Source organism: Natator depressus, chromosome 3 (genome assembly GCF_965152275.1).
Source record: "Natator depressus isolate rNatDep1 chromosome 3, rNatDep2.hap1, whole genome shotgun sequence".
Lineage (NCBI taxonomy): Eukaryota > Metazoa > Chordata > Testudines > Cheloniidae > Natator > Natator depressus.
Window position 1 is genome coordinate 183345144 of NC_134236.1, and position 21892 is coordinate 183367035.

At 40.7% G+C, this 21892-nt stretch overlaps 1 protein-coding gene across 2 annotated transcripts in view; it reads right to left on the minus strand.

The window, feature by feature from the left end:
* Nucleotides 1-10285: 10285 nt before the first annotated feature.
* Nucleotides 10286-21892, minus strand: part of STON1 (stonin 1) — a 61960-nt gene continuing 50353 nt past the window's right edge. For both annotated transcript variants that reach the window (XM_074949441.1, XM_074949442.1), the window contains 2 exons: nt 12243-12445; nt 10286-10555 (listed from right to left, as the gene is read on the minus strand). In XM_074949441.1, coding sequence (XP_074805542.1) covers nt 10481-10555; nt 12243-12445 — 278 coding nt within the window. In that variant the 3' untranslated portion in view covers nt 10286-10480. The remainder of the gene's footprint in view (nt 10556-12242; nt 12446-21892) is intronic.

Consider the following 21892-nt stretch of genomic DNA (forward strand, 5'->3'; position numbering starts at 1 on the left):
GAAATCTACAGGATGCTCAACAAGAGCAAAAGGCTTGGTATGATAAACATGGCAGAGAGCATTCCTTCAATGTAGGTGACCACATCTTGGTCCTGAAAGCACTCCAGTCAAATAAGATGGAAGCATCGTGGGAGGGGCCATTTAAGGTCTGAGAGTGCCTCGGAGCTGTTAATTACCTCATAGCATTCCCAGTCCCTACCATAAAACCTAAAGTATACCATGTTAATTCTCTACACCCCTTTTATTCCAGAGAAATCAAGGTTCTCCAGTTTACAGCCCAGGAGAGAGATGATGCTGAGTGGCCTGAAGGAGTCTACTATGAAGGAAACCCACGGTGGCATAGAAGAGGTGAGCTTTTCCATCACTCTTCGGCGTAAGCAGTGACTGGAAATCCAGGAGCACCAGCTTTGTGCCAATGTTTTCAGCCACCCCAGGATGGACAGAACAGGCATACCACTTCATTGACAAAGGTGGTGCTCACCCATTTAGAGCCCAACCCTACCAGATGGCTCCAAGCCCAAACTGCAATAGAAAGGGAGATCAAGGACATGTTACAGATGGGTGTAATCCACCCCTCTGAGAGTGCATGGGCCTCTCTCATGGTTTTGGTTCCCAAACCAGATGAGGAAATCTGCTTTTGTGTGGACAATCATAAGCTAACTCACCCAGAAAACTATCCAATGCCATGCACAGATGAGCTATTGGAGAAACTGGGACGTGCCCAATTCATCTCCACCTTAGACTTAACTAAGGGGTACTGGCAAGTGCCACTAGATGACTCAGCCAAGGAAAGGTCAGACTTCATCACCCATGTTAGGGCTGTATGAATTTAGTGTGCTCCCTTTTGGACTGCAAAATGCACCCTCCACCTTCCAGAGATTGGTGGATAACCACCTGGCTGGATTTGGGGAAATTGCAGTAGCCTACCTTGACGATGTGCCTATATTCCAGGTGTTCTGCCCATGAATCTGAGAACAGGTCCATGGGTCCAGATCTAATGCATCCAAGGGTGCTGAGGGAATTGGCTGATGTGATTGCAGAGCCATTCGCCATTATCTTGTGGTGATCGGGGGAGGTCTCGGACAATTGGAAAAAGGCAAATATAGTGCCCATATTTTTTTAAAAGGGAAGAAGGAAAACCCAGGGAACTAGAGACCAGTCAGCCTCACCTCAGTCCCTGGAAAAATCATGGAGCAGGTCCTCAAGGAAACCATTTTCAAGCAGTTGGTGGAGAGGAAGGTGATCAGGAACAGTCAACATGGATTCACCAAGGGCAAGTCATGCCTGACCAACCTGATTGCCCCTCAATGATGAGATAACTGGCTCTGTGGATATGGGGAAAGCAGTGGACGTGATATATCTTGGGGGTTTTTTTTAGCAAAGCTTTTGATACGGTCTCCCACAGTATTCTTGCCAGCAAGTTAAAGTATGGATTGGATGAATGGACTGTAAGGTGGTGTGACGGGGCAAGGCCAGATGGCTATAGGAAAGTAGTGAGGAACAGGTATGTTAGCTCCAGGCTAAACAAATCCCTGGTACCATGGTAACCAAATGGCAGTTGCTCCAGGTTCATCAAGACACCTGGGGCCAATTAAGATCCTCCTAGAAAGCAGTGGAGATAGCTAGGTTGATTAGGACACCTGAAGCCAATCAAGGGCTGGCTGGAACTAGTTAAAAGCTCCCAGTAAGTTAGTGAGGCACATGTGTCAGGAGCTGTAGGAAGAAGCAGCTCTGCTGGAGAAACTGGGCAGTACAAAATCTATCCGGCACAAGGAAGGAGGCCCTGAGGTAAGGGTGAAGTAGATATTGAGGAATGGGGGCTGCTGTGGGGAGTGGCCCAGGGAATTGTACTTGTCCTGTTTCAAAAGGTCAGCTACCAATAGCTACTACTATTAGGGTCCCTGGCCTGGAGTCCTGACTAGAGGGTGGGCCTGGGCTCCCCCACCCCACTCTCCACAATTAATCACAGAGACGGTGAGATAATGGAGACTGTGTGAGGGAGGGTTGCTTCTTCTGACCTCCTTTGCTGACTTATGATGGAAAATGGCTCAGTAGGCTGTGAGCCCTTCTCTCTCTAGAGGTAAGGGTACATGGAGCGTCACAGTGAGCCTCTGAGGCTAGCCTAAATCTGCCTGGAAGTGTGGGACCCACTGAGACAAGGTCAGAACTTTGTCACAGTGGATAGAAAGCTGGCTAGATTTTTGGGCTCAATGGGTAGTGATCAATGGCTCAATCTCTAGTTGGCAGTCATTATCAAGTGGAGTGCCCCAGGGGTCAGTCCTGGGGCCGATTTTGTTCAACATCTTTATTAATGATCTGGATGATAAGAGAGATTCCCCCCAGCTTAGTGTCATTCGCAAGCTTGCTGAGGGTGCAGAGGTAGATATGCTGGAGGGTAGGGATAGGGTCCAGAGTGACCTAGACAAATTGGAGGATTGGGCCAAAAGAAATCTGATGAGGTTCAACAAGGACAAGTGCAGAGTCCTGCACTTAGGACAGAATAAATCCATGCACAGCTACAGGCTGGGGACCAACTGGCTAAGCAGCAGCTCTGCAGAAAAGGACCTGAGGATTACAGTGGATGAGAAGCTGGATATGAGTCAGCAGTGTGCCCTTGTTGCCAAGAAGGCTAACAGCATATTGGGCTGCATTAGTAGGAGCTCTGCCAGAAGATTAGGGGAAGTGATTATTCCCCTCTATTCAGCACCAGTGAGGCCACATCTGGAGTATTGCGTCCAGTTTGGTCCCCCCACTAGAGAAGGGATGTAGACAAATTGGAGGAAGTCCAGCAAGGGAAACAAAAATGATTAGGGGGCTAGGGCACATGACTTACGAGGAGAGGCTGAGGGAACTGGGCTTATTTACTCTGCAGAAGAGGAGAGTGAGGGGGGATCTGATAGCAGCCTTCAATTACCTGAAGAGGGGTTCCAAAGAAGATGGAGTTCAACTGTTCTCAGTGGTGGCAGATGACAAAACAAGGAGCAATGGTCTCAAGTTGCAGTGGGGGAGGTCTAGGCTGGATATCAGGAAACACTTTCACTAGGAGGGTGGTGAAGCATGGAATGGGTTACCTAGGGAGATGGTGGAATCTCCATCCTTAGAGATTTTTAAGGCCCGGCTTGACAAAGCCCTGGCTGGGATGATTTAGTTGCGGTTGGCCCTGCTTTGAGCAGAGGGTTGGACTAGATGCCCTCCTGAGGTCTTTTCCAACCCTAATCTTCTATGATTCTATAACACCTCCAAGCTGTCTTCCAACGCATAAGGGAGGCAGGAGTAACCATTAAGGCCCAAAAATGTCAAATAGGCCTAAACAGGGTAACATGCCTTGGAGACAAGGAACTATCAGCCCCCTACAGGCTAAAGTAAATGGTATCCAAAATTGGCCTGTCCCTAAGTCAAAGAAGCAAGTCCAATCCTTCTTGGGCTTGGCTGGGTATTACCGACGATTTGTACCACATTACAGCCAAATTGCCACCCCACTGACAGACCTAACCAGGAAAACACAGCCAAATGCAGTTCAGTGGCCTGAAAAGCATCAAAAAGCCTTTGATCAGCCTAAGGCAGCCCTTACGTATGACCCTGTACTAAGAGCCCCAGACTTTGACCAACCTTCTGTCATAACCACAGATGAGTCTGACCATGGTGTAGGAGCAGTTTTAATGCAGGAAGGACCAGATCAACAATTCCATCCTGTCATGTGTCTCAGCAAAACTTTCTGAGAGGAAAAGCCACTGGTCAGTCTCAGAAAAAGAATGTTACACAATGGTATATGCTCTGAAGAACCTATGCCCATATATTTGGGGACAGCGTTTCCACCTGCATGCCTCACTGAAGTGGCTTCACGCAGTCAAAGATTAACAAAAAACTTATTGTGGTGGAGTTTAGCTCTGCAGCACATTTCAGGAGCGTCTAACAAAGTGGTCTAACAAACCCAGGAAGGTTTCCCAGAATCAGCCAGTTAAAAATGTCCTGTATTCTAAGTCATTGTAGTCCTTGAAATGTGAAAAATACTATAGTTCTTCATGTAATTAGTAGTAAAATTAGAGGTGCATGTATCTTAACTCTGTTTCCTAAACCTCCAGGAAGAAATCCTAGCTTGTGTGGACCTGACCTGAACCAGGCTGGCCAGCACTGTCTGTGATATGGGGGGGCGTGTGATAAATGAAGGGCAGGGGGTTGCTCCTTTTTATGGATACCCAGCCAGCAAGTTAGAGAATAGCTACCAAGAGGGATTTTATAGCTACTTGCTTTATCTGTAAAAAATTAGTCTGGCTGCATGCATAGATAAAAGGAAGTGAGTGGGCACCTGGCCAAAAGAGCCAATGGGAAGGCTAGAACTTTTTACAATTGAAACAAGACTCCCCTTTTGTCTGTGTGGTTCTTCTCCTGGAGAGCAGGGACAGGGCTGGACTATGCTGTAAGAGCTTGCACCAGGTATGAAAAGTCATTAAATCATACCTAGAAACTAATCATTTGAAACCCCAGATATGTAAGTAGATTAGGAAATGTCTAGGAAGACGTGATTAGGTTTTTCTCATTTCTTTATGGCTTATGGACTTCTCTGTGCCAACCCCCAGATGCTTTTGTTTTGCTTGTAACCACTAAGTTGGACCTCAAGAAAACCATTCTTGATGCTTTATTATATTTGCTCTTTTTAAATCTAGCAATAGCCTAAGTTCCAGATGTAGTTTCTTTCTTTTTGCTTTTAATAAAATTTACCTTTTTTTAAAAACAGGATTAGGATTTGTGTCCAACATGCACAAACATTTTAGTTTAATTAGCTGGTGGCAACAGCTGATTTCCTTTGTTTTCTTTCTCAGCTATTCCCCAGAGCAGGTGTGTGAAAGGGCTTGAGGGTACCCTACAGGGAGGAATTCCCAAGTGTGCCTTCCTGGCTTTAACTGTTTTTTGGTTGGGTTTTTTTTCCACTTGAGTGGTGGCTGCATCTACCCATCCAAGGTCAGAGAGAAGCTGTAACCTTGGGCATTTACCACAAGCCTGGAGTAGCCAGTATTAATTGCCAGAGTAGGGAATCAGCCTTGACGACGACATGTCATGTTTATTATTGCAATAAATTTCACAGTGCTAGTGCTGCTGGAAAAAAAAAGTAGAATGTAAAATAATGGTACAGCTTGCACCAGAAAAGTGTTCCAAAAATAAATAGTTTAACCTGTTTGTTTGTATTCAAGCAATTTCATAGCCCACTCTTCCACCCATCTCATTTATCATATAGCTTACAGAGATTTATAAGTAGCCCACATTGCATAAACATAAATTGTATACTTGTACAGCTCTTGGAACATTGCAGCCCCAAGCTCTACCGTAATGCATATAAAAGATGAATAGTAATAGCAGCTTTTTCAGAGGGAGTCATGCTGAATAAACTGCCCCAGACAGTGCTGGTCCTAGCCCATTGGGGACCACAAGTAGGAATATTCTGGGGGTCCCCACACAACAATAAGTGAATAGGGGGCCCTCTTGAGCTGCATAAACCCTAAGCAATTGCTTAGTCTGCTTATGCTTAGCACGAGCTTTGGCCCCAGATAACAATGTACCTGTTACGTACACATTCTACTGATGTCTCCAAAATAGCAGCAGGAAGACTTCATTGAACAGACTGGTTGCCACCCTAAGGACTTAGAAGCATGTCAAAAAAATTCTAAATTTTTAATGAGCACATGTGCTGCTAAACTGAGTTACGGTGACTCATCTAACACTTTGATGGAGAATTACCAATGGTTATTTTCTCTGGAGTTGACTTAGGTATAGTAAAGGTATAAGGGAATGAGACAATATTTATTTGATCTCAAGATAGTTTAATATGTAGTGATTCACTGGGTTTAATTTAATTAGCACTGTGGATGCTAACTACATTTCTCAGTATTTCAGAGAATGTTCTACTAATTTCAATAATACAGGACATAGGATAGCATAACAACTATGATGAATATACAAATAGTTTCAATCTTCAGGAAATTCTCCCGGGGATAGTTCCTGTAGGATAGTGGGGAAACTGTCTAATTGGGTGTCTGATTTGCAGGTATAGACTGTTACATGTTTCTTAGGAAAATTAATCCCTGGTTTTAGTTGGCTGAATTATTTAATTATATCATCAGAAACTTTCTTCTCTAGGAGCTAAATTCACCTTGGGAGTTCTATTCAGTTACACCATTAACACTGATGACCTCTTTGTGACAGGAGTAAAATTAGCCCCTGGTGTTTGTTAATCCAATTCTTCAAATCTCTGAATATTCACACATTTCCACATGGTGGTACTGGTAGGCAGTAACTATTCATTCCGTGCTGTCCATATAACTTGTCAATATTTTAGGAATTGTGTGTTCATTAGGTTACATTCAAGTATCTCAGAGAATTTGGAGGAAATCTTGGATAGAAGGAGCCATGGTAGTCTTATTTTTAGCATATTGTGCTAAAAGTCCAGCTACCCAGTGATCCAGTTTACCTAGCGGTATTTAAAATTTAGGCAGAATGGCCTTATACTCATTCATACAGAGTGAAATCTCTTAATGGTGAAGTGCTATACATATTGATAAAGAAAACTGTTAATTTTAATTCTATTAAATATAAAATCACCTTGATAAAAATATTCAATAAAGGAAAAGAAAAAAAATTATAGTTTGAAATACAACTTTAATTTTAAAAAATCAATATGCTGTGTACAATGTTTTGTTACAAGATTATCAGCTTGATTTGTTTTGTACTTATATTGACTGAACAAAATGATATTTTGAATTAAGCATAATATTGATTCAAAGTTATTTATAAATGATTGAAATGATAGCTGAATATTACTAATGTCAGCAATTAGTTAGAACTGTTGGTCAGCAAAGACAAATACAGTTAAAGCAGATATATGGAAACTGGTACTGTAATTGAGTATTATGTCATATCAAGTAGGCTTAACTAAAAGGAACGCTTGAAAGCATTTTTTTTTTCAGCTTTGTACACTTAGTGTTTCATAATCTAGAAACACAGCAGCTTGGCACAACAATTAATGGAATGCATTATCAAATTGCTCTCTACAGAAGGGCAATAGAAATGGCAGCTAGAGAACTATCCACAATCATTACGGGTTTCTAAATGGATATCCAGTAACGATCAGTTTCCTCTCTTGTTCTCTTTCCTAGATGAACCACACAAGCATTGTAGGATGTTTATTTACAAGCACCAAGAATTTTCTGCTGTGCATTTTTGTCCATAACTACTACTATTTGTTTCTCTTTATTGTTAGAGACCCAGATCCAACTCCCATTTTGTCAAAGATTTCCATTGACTTCAATGGAAGTTTGACTGAGCACATAACTACTGTATGTCAAGTGCTCATCACACATAATAATGCTGTGAGAAGAAATCCAGCTTGTTACCAGCTGTTTGAGAAAACAGAACTTGTGTACCTGTTGTTGTAAATAAACAGATCTAAAAATTTTATTAAGCTAATGTTAAAAAAATATATATAATACATAGGTTGGGAAAAGTGTTTGTACATCTGGGTATAGTGCTTAGATTATCCACAAATATAAAGTTTGTTTTTAAAGTCATATGATACATAGAGTACATAATCAGCAATAACCCAAATTTAGGTGAATAGATTTAACAATACAGTTTAGATATTAGAATCCAAATACTTGGGTACATCACTCATGAAAAGTTGTACAGAGATTTGGTTGTGGAAAGCAAAATATATCAATGAGGGGAGACTGTCACTCAGTAATTGAGAATTAAGTTGGTTGTCCATTTAGAAAATGCAATCCATGAAGGAAAGTGTTTGTTACTTTCCTGACTGTGCTTCTCATCGGCACTCCAGCTCATCCCTCCTGGTATTGCCGATGTCCAGTGATGTGTTCTTTGTAGATATCCCTCGACCACCTGATGGCGTCTGACACCATGAGTTGCTGCATCAGCCGAGCGTAGGGTTGACCGATTCTGCATTCTGCATTCTCGCAGCTCCGACGATCAGTGCATTTGTCTGGACTTGGTAACCCTTAGCTCTCAAGGTTTTGGCCAGAAGGATATATTTCTCTACTTTTTGAGCTCGGGCATCGTGGAAGGCTAGGGTCCTGTTCTCAAATGGCACTGTGATATCCACCATGATGATCTTCTTCCAGTCTTTGTTGGTGATGACGATGTCCGGCCGCAGTTGGCTGTTGGTTCCAGAGATGACAGAGTTTATGGCAACCTTCCCCATGGGTGATGGGATGGCTGTGGCCAGGTGATCTTGGATGGTGTTGTGTCGCAGCTGAATTACACTAAGAAAACACCCTACTCTGCATCAGTGATTTCTGCTCCAAATGTAAAACTGACCTGCAAGATCTCAAAATTCTGCTTCCACTTGGCAAAGGAGCAACAGTAATTGCTCTTTGGTAATGTTATTAAATGTTGGCATTTTAAGTGAACAATGTAGTTGGATGAGTTTAAGTGCCTATAGCATTAGCTAGAGCCGAGCATAAGGCAGACATGCTGTGCTAGCTTCCCCATACAATTCTGTCAACATAATCAGTGATGACTTGTGCTTCCAGTCCTGAGCAACTGTTGAGTAAACACTGATCATCATGTATGATTATACCAGTGGTCCCTAGTGTGTATTCCCTCCAGCCCCAAGCACTAAGTCAAACCACATATGAACCCAGGTAGCTTCAATGGACATTTTAAAACAATTAAGCCTTAAAAAATCAGAACTTTGATCATAACAAAATAAAGCCAGAACAAAAAAAATTCTGATTAAAAACCACAAAATTCCTGAAGGATATAAATCCCTAAAGCCTGGTATATAAATATAACCATCAATTTTCTTCTGTAGCCAATTCCTTTATAGATGGCAATGTAAGAAAAAGTCTTACTTTCCCTGTATGTTTACTTTCCCCTCTGCCTTACAGTTCAAGGCAGTGATGCCATACAGGCTCTAGTTTCAAACCAACATCTGGAACTTGAGTCTTGAAAGACATCCACAAAAAACAACGGGTAGTGATTAGCCACCTTTATAACTCATAAGGCCAGATGTCAACTGGTGTAAACTGGCAACGCTGCATTGAACTTAATGGAGCTACGCTGATTTATGCCAGCTGAGGGTCAGGCCCTGTTCACTCTCCTAGGCACTGAAATAGATTAGCCTCACCTTGGCATAGGAATTTCAATCAAGACTGTCTGAGACTTTGCATTGAACAATCCTAGAGGAAACAGTGAGAGCAACATTTACAGCCCCTGGAGGGAGAGAATTAGGAGTTTTATTCCTGAGGAAGTTTTCTCACTCTACGTTATGTGGAAACTCTTAATGGGAAATAAGCGTATGCTTGTGCTGTTCACAAACATGGAGACGAACATATCATATTTACAAACTACACTCAAATGTGCAATTGATCCTGCTGTACCCTACCCAGGTGCTGGTTTGTGCCATAAGTATTTTGGATGTTTTTATTGTTAAATATCGATATGGCAAACAGACAATTTTTTAGAATAGTAACATTAGTTCTCAACATGGAGCATGAGACCGTTCACAAGTAATAGGTACTTTGCAGATAAATATATTACAATCTGTACACTAAGGGCTCAGTCCTGCAAACTTACAACTGTACAATCAGTGCTTACTCACACCAGTAATCCCATACTGGGCTGCACACTTGAATTAAGGCTATTTAAATGACTAACAATTTGCAATATCAGACCCAGAAGCATTACAAAAATTGTGAACAGTGGATTTTCAACTGCTGCATTTATTATACACTAGATCAGGGATCTCAAACTCAAATCACTATGAGGGCCACATGAGGACTAGTACATTGGCCCGAGGGCTGCATCACTGAAACCTTTTCATACAATGATACAAAACTATAGTCAAAAATGAAGAGCAATATAGTATGCTATTAAAAGTCAATGTATTAACTTTTTTAAAACTGTAATGCGAAGAGGGATTTTAATAAAATATAAACACTCAGTAATGCACCTCACTCAAATGACAAAACACGCATTTACTTTTACAATTACTTCGGTTAAAGCCCCCCACTCTGCCCCCGGCCCTGCCCCCACTCCACACCTTCCATGAGGCCTCTTCTCACCCCACCCCCATTCCAACCCCTTCCCCAAATCCCTGCCTCTTCTCCGCCTCCGCCCCTGAGCGTGCCATGTCCCCACTCCTCCTCCCTCCCTCCTGGAAGGTCCAAACAGCTGTTTGGCGGCAGGAAGCACTGGGAGGTAGGTGGAGGAGCGCGGACACGGTGCGCTCAGGGGGTGGGGGGAGGAGAGGCGTGGGGGAGGGGAACTTGGCTGCCGGTGGAGTTGGCGCCTATAGTGGGCCACAGGAAATAATTCTGCAGGCCACATATTTGAGACCCCTGCACTAGATCATTGCATTTTTTCTTACAATAACAAATATTTACTATGGAAATTAATTCCCACCAACATTTTCCTCCATTGTTTTCATATTTAAAGAACACGTAACCATGTATTACAAGTGCCTCGTCTCCTTTTACTGCATTAGGCAGGTGCTAGCCTTATCTGGGTCTTCTCCATCAAGCCTGATCCACTTCTTTTCAATTTCAACCTATGGTTAGAAAATATACATGTACAACATTAGCAAATGACTAGGTATTAGAAGCCTGACCATGCACTACTGAAGTCAATGGGATTTTTGACATGGACTTCAGTGGGTGCAGAATCAAGCCCTAGAGGTAGAGGCCTGAAACACAGGACTCAAGATCCAATGAATTTCAAATCACCACACCCAAAATTTGTTTGGTAGGGAAATGGGAAGTTGGTTTATCAGGTCTGGTTTGGGCCCCATCTCTAAGAATCATGTGTTCAGATCAAGGATATTCTTTTATTAAATAATTACTTTGTTCAAAGCCATTAAGCCAACAAAAAAATGCATGCAAGCTTATATGCTTCAAAAGTAAATCACACATGCTAAGGGCCTGTCAAGGTTCCTTCCCCACTCTGAACTCTATGGTACAGATGTGGAGACCTGCATGAAACACCCCTAAGCTTATTCTTACCAGCTTAGGTTAAAAACTTCCCCAAGGTACAAACTTTGCCTTGTCCTTGAACAGTATGCTGCCTCCATCAAGCATTTTAAACAAAGAACAGGGAAAGAGACCACTTGGAGACATCTTCCCCCAAAATATCCCCCCAAGCCCTATACCCCCTTTAGTGGGGAAGGCTTGATAAGAATCCTCACCAATTGGTACAGGTGACCACAGACCCAAACCCTTGGAGCTTAAGAACAATGAAAAATCAATCAGGTTCTTAAAAGAAGAATTTTAATTAAAGAAAAGGTAAAAGAATCACATCTGTAAAATCAGGATGGTAAATACCTTACAGGGTAATCAGATTCAAAACATAGAGAATCCCTCTAGGCAAAACCTTAAGTTACAAAAAGACACAAAAACAGGAATATACATTCCCTCCGGCACAGCTTATTTTACCAGCTATTAAACAAAAGAAAATCTAATGCATTTTCTAGCTAGATTACTTACTAACTTAACAGGAGTTGAAAGGCTTGAATTTCTGATCTGTTCCCGGCAAAAGCATCACACCGACAGACAGACCCCTTTGTCCCCCACCCCCTCCAGATTTGAAAGTATCTTGTCCCCTCATTGGTCATTTTGGGTCAGGTGCCAGCGAAGTTACCTTAGCTTCTTAACCCTTTACAGGTGAAAGAGTCTTGCCTCTGGCCAGGAGGGATTTTATAGCACTGTATACAGAAAGGTGGTTATCCTTCTCTTTATATTTATCACAGGGTCTTACCAAAATCACTGTCCATTTTGGTCAATTTCATGTTTTTAGATGTTTACATCTGAAATTTCAGTTTTTTAATTGTGAGGGTCCCGAATGAAAAAGGAGGCATGAAGGGGTCGTAGGGTGGGCACGGGATTGCCACCCTCACTTTTGCACTGCCTTCAGAGCTGGGCAGCTGCAGAGCTTCCTGCAGCTGTGGGAGATAACCAGAGGTGGGTCTGATCTCCCCGCAAGAGTGGCCGTGCAGGGGAAGAGGAAGTCCTGTCCCTCCCCAGCCCATGAACTGGCAGCTGGAGCCTGGTGAATGGTAGGAGCCCCTGGCTGGGGCACCCACCCTCTCCTTCCCCTCCAAAAACTACATTTCATGGGGGAGGTCTGATTTCACAGTCCATGGTGTGTTTTTCATGGCCGTGAATTTAGTAGAGCCCTACACATACTTTGTAAATGGTGTATTAGAACAAAAAGATTGCAGAAAGCAAAGAAGTGAAGAATACCTGGCAGTTGTAGCAAGTTTTCTGGTTCAAATGTTTCTGGGGCTGAACATCACACTCTATGCCCAGCGATTTTACTTCAGTCCCTGAGGCACACGCATCAAGCATGACAAACTGTACAGTTGCAAATGGATACCAGTCAGAAGGTATTTCCTGGTCTGATCCAAGTTCTAGTTTGTAAGACAGACTGTATGGATGATATGGGCCTTTGAAAGGAAAAATCACAGTACATTATTTTCTCTCCATTTTTAATACATGGTTAATCTGTTAACTGGGTATGGTAGTGCTATCTTTTAGTAAACTGTAGTTATTACATAATGCAAGATTACTCTATCATCTGTCTAGCTATTTATAAAGTGCCTAATCACTTGGTATCTAGGCACAAGATTATACCAGTTATCATTTTCTGCCTATTTCAACACATTTCTATAGCAGTCATCATAGTTTTTTCAAATCAGTTTTCACAAAAGTCACCACATACATTGAGAGCTGGATGGACACCATAAACCTGTGTCTAGGGCCATGGCTCCTGGATTTAAATGATTACATTAGAATTTCAGCTTTCATTTTTAAAATAATTCAGTTTCTATCTCGCATGGGTGTGAAGAAAAGCTTGAAAATATGACCCAAGTGTAACCATGCTGTGCTGTCTGCCAATAGTCTGAAACAATAGCCCTCAGATGGATGAATTACCCCATGTATCTCAATGGAGTGTTAAACTCTGAGGCTTGGTCTACACTTAAAATTATATCAACATAGCTATGGCGCTCAGGGGTGTGAAAAATCCACACCCCTGAGCACCATACCTATGCCAACCTACTGCTCAGTGTAGACACGGCTAGATCGAATGCTCCCAGTTGCTGGAGGACATGGAATTCCTACAGTGGCAGAAAAACACTTTCCATTGCTGTAGTCTGCATCTATGCTAAGAGTGTACAGCAACATAGCTATGGCGCTGTCACTATGCTTCTGTAGTATCTATCGGGTAGACATGGCCTAAGACCCACTGCTCTGGGCAACTTGCCAACACTGCCCTAGCAGAATATAATGTGTGTGGCAGGAGGTCAAGAGTGAAGTACAGAACGCCACCCGTCCAAGCAGGTACACCGCAACTGCTGAGATAAATGTGTGGGGACCTGCTGCTACCCTGGCCTCTCCAAGATGTGGGGGAGCTCCAAAAATCCAAAACTGGGGGAGGAGGAATCTCATGCCACCATCCCTGACTCTTTTCAATTGCATGGGGCCCCCAGCTGCTGCATGGGGGTAGAGCCATGGTGGGGAGGGGGCATGTGTTGCAGTATGCCCCAAATTGCCTTAATCTGGCTCTGAATCCTATAAATTCAGTTTTTTAAAATAACTTGGGAGAGGCAGGGGAGTTCATTTTTCCATCCATTGGCACACAAGCACCTCAGGGTGAACAGCTAGATTTCCAAAGACATTGAAATCAGCAAGTTTGCTTTGTGAGTTCAAGCAAAATATTGGAATGAAAAGAATCTTCTACATCACAGCTTCCTCTGCAAAGTCTTCAGAGCAAACTAAGTGGTAGTGCTGCCTTTTCTTCCTCCCCAATGCTTGTTAAAGCATGTGCAGTGTCAGTTTAGAGAGGAACTGTGTACTTTAACCACAGTTTGGCTTCAGGCAGGAAAGCATTTTTACAAAAAGGACTGACCATACTTTGTGAATGGGACTGTAGGTTTAGATTTCATCTATTACAATGAATGACATGTCAACCTGCAGCATAAAAGTGCCTATTCTTTATGAACTTACATTTCTCAATGGCAACCACTAAACAGGGAGGATGAAACCAAATTTATGTGAAGGTAAAGAAAAAGATTATATGCTTAGCATTATTTGTCATGTGGATGTCATCAACACATAGTGCTTACATTCACAACATCATCAGCAATTCATAGGGTAAAAATGGACCTTTGAAAGAAAGTAGTCAAAGCAATTACCTACAGTATCAATGCATTGTGAGAAGGTAAATGAAAACTGATTTACCTATCTTAATAAAATAGGAGGAGGGGAAATAAAGTGACCTTTACTTTCTAAAAGTAACCACAGTCATCAGGAAACAGAGTTTCTCTCTTGTTAGTTTTGAATATCTATTACTTGTATTAATCAGTTCTTACAAACTTAGACTGTCATATGGAGTATAGATATACTTAAATGTAACATTTTTAAAGTATTTCAGAAATATTTCAGATATCTTGAAGTCTTACTCAAGACCTTGTTGTTAACCAACTCTTATCCCAAATCTTTTATTGAGACCAGTAAGATCATTATCTATATTTATGACACTATAATTAAATCTCAGTCAGAACTTCCACTACGGGCCCATATTTTCAGGGTGTTTAGTTTGGTGTGAACACAATCCAGCATGAAATTTGGCATATAAAATAGGATTTTCAAAGGCACTCAGCACTGGCCTAACTCTGCACTCACTGAAGTCAATGGTAAAATTCCCAATGAATTGAAAAGTCCACCCATAATGTTTCTAGCAAGCAGAACATCTTAAAATAATTTTTAGAAAATAACACATATTTGACCAATTTTGATGGTCTGAAGGAGTCACATTTATCTATAAAGTATATACATGTATTTTTATTAAAACTACTTAGCTGCAAATTTCCCAAAAGAAAAATCTAGTTAAACCTACCGCTCCCTCATTTTAACTCCAGTTTGAAGTAAGAATATTAATCAAAATATTTCTTGTATATCTATTTTCCTTGCATATGCATATTAATTTTTGATACCACCATTCCTGAAGGCATTGTATGTCGGGGGGTGTGGCAGGTATAACCTGGTCCTTTGGTGAATAAGGAGTTATCCTCAACTCAACTTGCCCATTCCCTTTTTAGGTGTTGTGGGGATGTGCTATTTATTGGCTGCTTGGGAGAGAAGAGGGGAAGGGGATGGGAAATGTCTTCTGGAAGACTGGGATATACCATGAAGATCATGTGACTGAGCTGAATCCCAAATTGGGGAGGTTTCCCTTTGTTCTCCTCTCCTACATCCCGTCCCCTACTTGGGTTAATTTATTTTGCTTTTTTGCTATAAAAATAATCTGTTGAGAAAAAATCCTGACTACAGACAGCTTTTCCCCCATGCTGATTCATTCCAATACACGTAGAATCATAGAAGATTAGGGCTGGAAGAGACCTCAGGAGGTCATCTAGTCCAACCTCCTGCTCCAAGCAGGACCAACCCCAATTACATGGAATGCAAAGACATCCTTGGGCTAAATGTTCAGAACTGCAGGTATGCAATCACACTGGTAGGGCATGTGCTCTCCTTGATTGTTTGTACCTTGTAAAATATACATTAATATTTTAAAGTGTTGTTTTATATGTAATCTTTTACTAAAAGGTATCTTTGCTCCCCTTTATATTGTGTTTGCAATCCTTATTTGACTAAATGCACATGTAGCATAAACCAGGTTTAGATTATTAGATCTTGTCTAAGTGCAGAATTCTGAGAACTGCCATCCAGAAGCAGCACAAGAAATTCACTGCTAAGTCCACTCTCAAACTTTTCAGATTTCTTTTAATGAGATTTGTATCAAGGCAGATACCCATCAACCAACCAGATAATACATATAACTCTCTAATTCTTCCTTTCTTTGGTGTCTTGTTTAGGCATTCTTCCATTCATCTTGTTTGTATTTTTACTGTACAAAAGCACAGCTTTAATCCTTACCAAATACCATAACAAGATATTAGTTGTATAAATAGTGCAAGGGGAAAAAAAGTCTTGTATCTATAATTGTAGGTGCTAAACAAAAATATCTAGTTCCTAAAAATCTCTCTCTCAAAAAAAAAAAAATCAGACCAACAAAATAATGGGAGGAAATTTAAAGTATTACAAAAGACATCTATAATTTATATAACATTTTATAATTAATTAATTAATTAAGGGTCTAATTCTGCAGCACTTAATACTAAGTAGCACTTACCAACTTATCTACATGCTACTCAGTATGAAGAAGGCCTGCAATATCAAACATTTTAGGCCTGGTCTATACTTGATATATGGACAAGTAAAACTATTTTCGTTGTGTGATTTAGCAAAATAGTTATACTGATAAACTGGACACTGGTACCCCACTAGGAAAAACAATAATTTCTCCCCAGTCCATCAATACTCTCAATTCTCTCCACAAGCTTTCCACCTTACTGTCCATTCTTTCTTGTTAATCCGTTCCCTTCACCTTTGCATTCTATTATTTCCCTTCTTCCTCCTTCAGTTTCCATTCCCCCATACTCCCATCATATTTAATCTCTCGTTTGCTCTTTAGATGTCAACTCCTGCCTCTGAACTGCCCAGCTCCCAATTCCCACTTGTTAAATTTTTGAGCTTTCTCCCATGCTGCCCTTCACACTTTGGAGGATCTCCCCATAAACACCCACAAAGCTATCTCATTATCATCTTTCAAAACCTTGCTTAAAACTCTCCATTGCCATGAAACCTATAAAAAACTTGACAACGGTTAGGCCACTAGTGTGCTGAGACTAACGCCTGTTACGAGGGCCCTATCAAATTCACAGTCCATTTTGGTCAATTTCATGGCCAGAGAGTTTTTAAATAGGTCAATTTCACGTTTTCAGGTTTTACATCTGAAATTTCAGCTTTTTAACCAGGAGGGTCCTGACCCAAAATGGAGGCGTGGGGATTGCCACCCTCTGCTCTGCCTTCAGAGCTGGGAGGCTGCAGAGCTTCCTGCAACTAGGAGAGAGACCTGGAGGTGGGTCTGATCTCCCCTGAAGAGCGGCTGTGCAGGGGAAGAGGAAGTCCTATCCCTACCCAGCCCAGCAAACTAGCAGCTGGAGCCCGGTGAACGGTAGCCCCTGGCTGGGGCACCCCCAGCCCTGCCCTCCAATAGCTATATGTCATGGGGGAGGTCTGATTTCACATTCCGTGACATGTTTTTCACAGCCATGAATTTGATACGGCCCTACCTATCATAGTGGCCAATATTGTCTCCTTGTTCTCTCATGTCAGTCTTTATTCATCTGTTGTCTCTTGTTTTATACTTCGATTGTAAGCTCCTTGGGGCAGGAGCCATTTTTTGCTCTGTGTTTGTACAGCACCTACCACAACGGGGTCCTGGTCCATGACTAGGGCACTTAGGTGGTACAGTAATACAAATAATTAACAATAATTTCTATCCCTCCCTCTTATGTCTCTTTCCAACTTCAGTCCTTTCTCACAGCCTGACCTGAGCTGCTTCCTCATCACCCATAGCATTTGCTGATGTTGCAACTCCTTCCCTCTCCCCTTGCCAACTGCTCAACACTCTCTAGCCCCAGTTTCATCCCTCAGTTTCCTCGGGGTCTCTCACTTGAAAGCAGGGAGGCTGCCTGAATGGCTGGAAAGGCAGAGAGGGGAGTATCTGTCATGAACCCCAGCTACTCTGGAAGATAGTCAAAAGCAAGGGAACTGAAAGGGGATGCCAGGATGGAACCATAAACCACGAGCCACAGATCAAAGACAAAAGTTAGGCACTTCTAGTAGAAAATTGCTTCTCAACCCTGTATACCTTACTAGAATCTTCTATGTGGTAGGTACAAGCTACATTTTGGACCAACTGTAAAAATCAATGTAGTACTTTACTGCACTTGTACTTTTGTCATCCATACACTGATAGACCATTCTAAGCTGGTGAATAGATTCATCACACCAAGTAGTTGCTGTCTATCTGCAGAGTTTTCCTCAAGAGTTTATAAAACAAAAGAAAAATAAGTTAACAAATTGAAAAATTGCTCAGGAGATATTCAGTCCAGTCCTGTGACCTTTGGGCATGAAGCCCAGCCTTCTCAAAAGCACCATGTGTCGTGTCTTTCCAGCCAGACACTCTTATGGCCTTTCCCTACTCAAAGGGAGTGGTAAGCTGGGCTGGAACGAACCTGATAGCCTCCCTGTACCTGAGTTTGTGGGTCAGTCTTTCTATAGTGGGTATCAGTGCCCTGTAATGGATGAAATGCCAGAACTACTCGTGTGTGAGATCTCATCCTTTAGTGACTGCACTCTATAAAGGATACAGCCTCTAATTCTACCAAATGTGCAAGAGTATTTAATGCAATGTCATTAGTTAATATATTTTTTAAAACAATATACTAATCTGATTCTTATCTGCTGGTAACACTGTGAGACCACACATTCTCACAGTGACTTTACTGCCATAGGACCAAATCCTGTGCACCTTATCCATGCAAGGAATCCCATTGTCTTCAATGGGATATAGCATACTAATTACAATAACCAGAATTTTGTCCACATTTAACTTTTTTCACTGGGGGGGGGGAGTGGGTAGGGGAGGGCATATTTACTAGAAATCTATTTGTACATTGTTTTCTCAATGTCATCAGCACCTTTATTAAGAAATGGAACACATTTTTTCATTCATTCTATTCTACTCCATTTTCAATGGATAACACTTTAGAAGAAAAGAGCTATCCTAAACAGAAAAAGTACATTTAGAGACGAAATTTCAAACAGTAGGCAGGTGCATATGCAGTCCACATACTGGTTGAGGCAATTTAAATTTAATATTTCCATTCTTTTTGTGTCTGTTCTATTATATTTCTATATATTTATATTATATCTGTTCTAATATTTCCATTACAAGAATCTCTCTCTCTCCCTCACACACACACACAATATCAAACTGGGAAAATTTAACATCCTAATTATTTTAAACCATGAGCATGCTTATAAAGGGCTATAGATATAGGATATAAAAGTTAAAAATGGGAAAGAACTACTTTAAAGAGTTTATTTGCTTTTTTAAAAAACAGTTTAGAATTTAAACTTTTGAGTGATGGAGGGTCTAACAGGGAAGGCTGTTGATTGGAGGCGGTGACTTTGTACTAAAGTATAAATGAAAGCTGCACTTAACAGCGTTAAAGTTTTGCTGGGCTTTTTCAAGATGTAATTTGAACTGCTAGGTGGTAAAATATAAGATATCTTGCTATTTTGATCCATTTGCTAATCTACCTTCTTGCACCCATATTTCTAGAAGGTATAATTTCTGAAAATGGTGTACATACAAGAGAATGTAATCGTTGTCATTGCCTTGCACAAAATATTCCAAAAGCCTCACATACACAATGCATATCCAAGGGGCCTTCATTCTCCAGCACTTACTAAGACAGAGCAAGACATTTTTTAGTCTTTTTTATGCCTCATGAAAATAATGCATTGTTCTATTAATCTGAAACTGTCACTAAAAATAAGGTTTTTAAAAATGAATCTTTATTCATATTTTTCTCTTTTTAAAAAAATCTATTTTTCCTGAATGAAATAAAGTTAACTGGCTTCCCCAGTGGAAAAAATGAACAATTTCCATGTGTATGATTAAAAGTAGCGCTGTCGATTAAATGCAGTTAACTCACACAATTAACTCAACAAAATTAATCGCAATTTAAAAAATTTATTGCAATTAATTGCAGTTTTAATTGCACTGTTAAACAATAGAATACCAACTGAAATGTATATAAATTTTTTTGATGTTTTCTACATTTTCAAATATATTGATTTCAGTTATAACACAGAATACAAAATGTACACGGCTCACTTTATATTATTTTTATTACAAATATTTGCCCTGTAAAAATGATAAAAGAAATATTTTATTTCAATTCACCTCATAAAAGTACCATAGTGCAATCTGATTATTGTGAAAGCGCAACTTACAAATGTAGATTTTTTTTTTGTTACATAACTGCACCAAAAAACAAAACAATGTAAAACTTTAGAGCCTACAAGTCCACTCAGTCCTACTTCTTGTTCAGCCAATCGCTAAAACAAACAAGTTTGTTTACATTTGCAGGAGATAATGATGCCAATTTCTTATTTACAATGTCTCCTGAAAATGACAACAGACGTTCGCATGGCCAGCGTTGCAAGGTATTTACATGCCAGATATGCTAAACATTTGTATGCCCCTTCATGCTTCGGCTACCATTCCAGAGGACAGGCTTCCATGCTGATGATGCTCATTAAAGAAATAATGTGTTAATTAAATTTGTGACTGAACTCCTTGAGGGAGAATTTTGTGTCTCCTGCTCTGTGTTTTACTCGCATTCTGTCATATATTTCATGTTATAACAGTCTCAGACGATGACCCAGCATGTTGTTTGTGTTAAGAACACTTTCACTGCAGATTTCACAAGACACAAAGAAGGTACCAACACGAGATTTCTAAAGATAGCTACAGCACGCAACCCAAGATTTAAGAATCAGAAGTGCCTTCCAAAATCTGAGAGGGATGGGGTGTGGAGCATGCTTTCAGAAGTCTTAAAAGAGCAACACTCCGATGCAGAAACTATAGAACCCGAATCACCAAAAAAGAAAATCAACCTTCTGTTGGTGATATCTGACTCAGATGATGAAAATAAACACGCGTTGGTCTGCACTGCTTTGGATCATTATCGAGCACAACCCATCATCAGCATTGACACATGTCCTCTGGAATGATGGTTGAAGCATGAAGGGACATAAAAATCTTTAGTGCATCTGACACGTAAATATCTTGCAACACTAGCTACAACAGTACCATGCGAATGCCTGCTCTCACTGTCAGGTGATATTGTGAACAAGAAGTGGGAGCATTATCTCCTGCAAATGTAAACAAACCTGTTTGAGCAATTGGCTGAATAAGAAATAGGAATGAGTGGACTTGTAGGAATCCAATTACTTTTGGACATAACTCTACATTTGTAAGTTCAGCTTTCATGATAGAGTTTGCACTACAGTACTTGTACTAAGTAAACTGAAAAATACTATTTCTTGTATTTTTACAGTGCAAATATTTATAATAAAAATAAATATAAAGAGAGCACTGTACACTTTGTATTCTGTGTTGTAATTGAAATCAATATATTGAAAATGTGGAAAACATCCAAAATATTTATATAAATGGTATTCTATTATTGTTTAACAGCACGATTAATCATGCTTAATTTTTTTAATCGCACGATTAACCACAATTAATTTTTTTAATTGCTTGACAGCCCTAATTAAAGCTTAGTTCACTTTTTTTTTTTGCAGTGGGCATTTATTTAAGGCATGACGACCACAGAGAAGAAACATAACCCAAGGCACTGTGGTGTTAGTGTTTATATTTTTCTATGAATACAAACTCAGAATATTAGTTAGTCCACAAACGTGGTACTAGATGGCTGTGCTTTCACAAGGAAAGCGAACATGTCAATGTTGAAACCCAGTAGACCTCTGGACTCCAAGGGAGATTGACCACATCACCTTCTAACTACACTGACACTATCTCTTGGCAAGAAGATGCAATAAGCTTAAGACTCCGAGGTTCTAGTCCCAGCTCTGCCACTGACCAGCTCGGTGATGCTGGTCTGTTTTTGATTCCCATCCCACCTTTGTCTGTCTTGTCTCTTTAAATTGTATGATATTCATGGGCAGGAACCATTTTTTAATATGGGTTTACAGAGTGCTGAGAACAATGGGGCCCTGGTCACAGTTAGGGGCTCTAGGCACTACTGTAGTACAAGTATTGAAGAAGAAGCTACCATCATCAAGATGAAATTGCACATTAGAAAAAACATTTAAGGTCAAATTCTCCTCTCATTAAAAGGCCCAGTCCATCTCCCATTGAAGACAATGGGAGTTGCACTAGGACT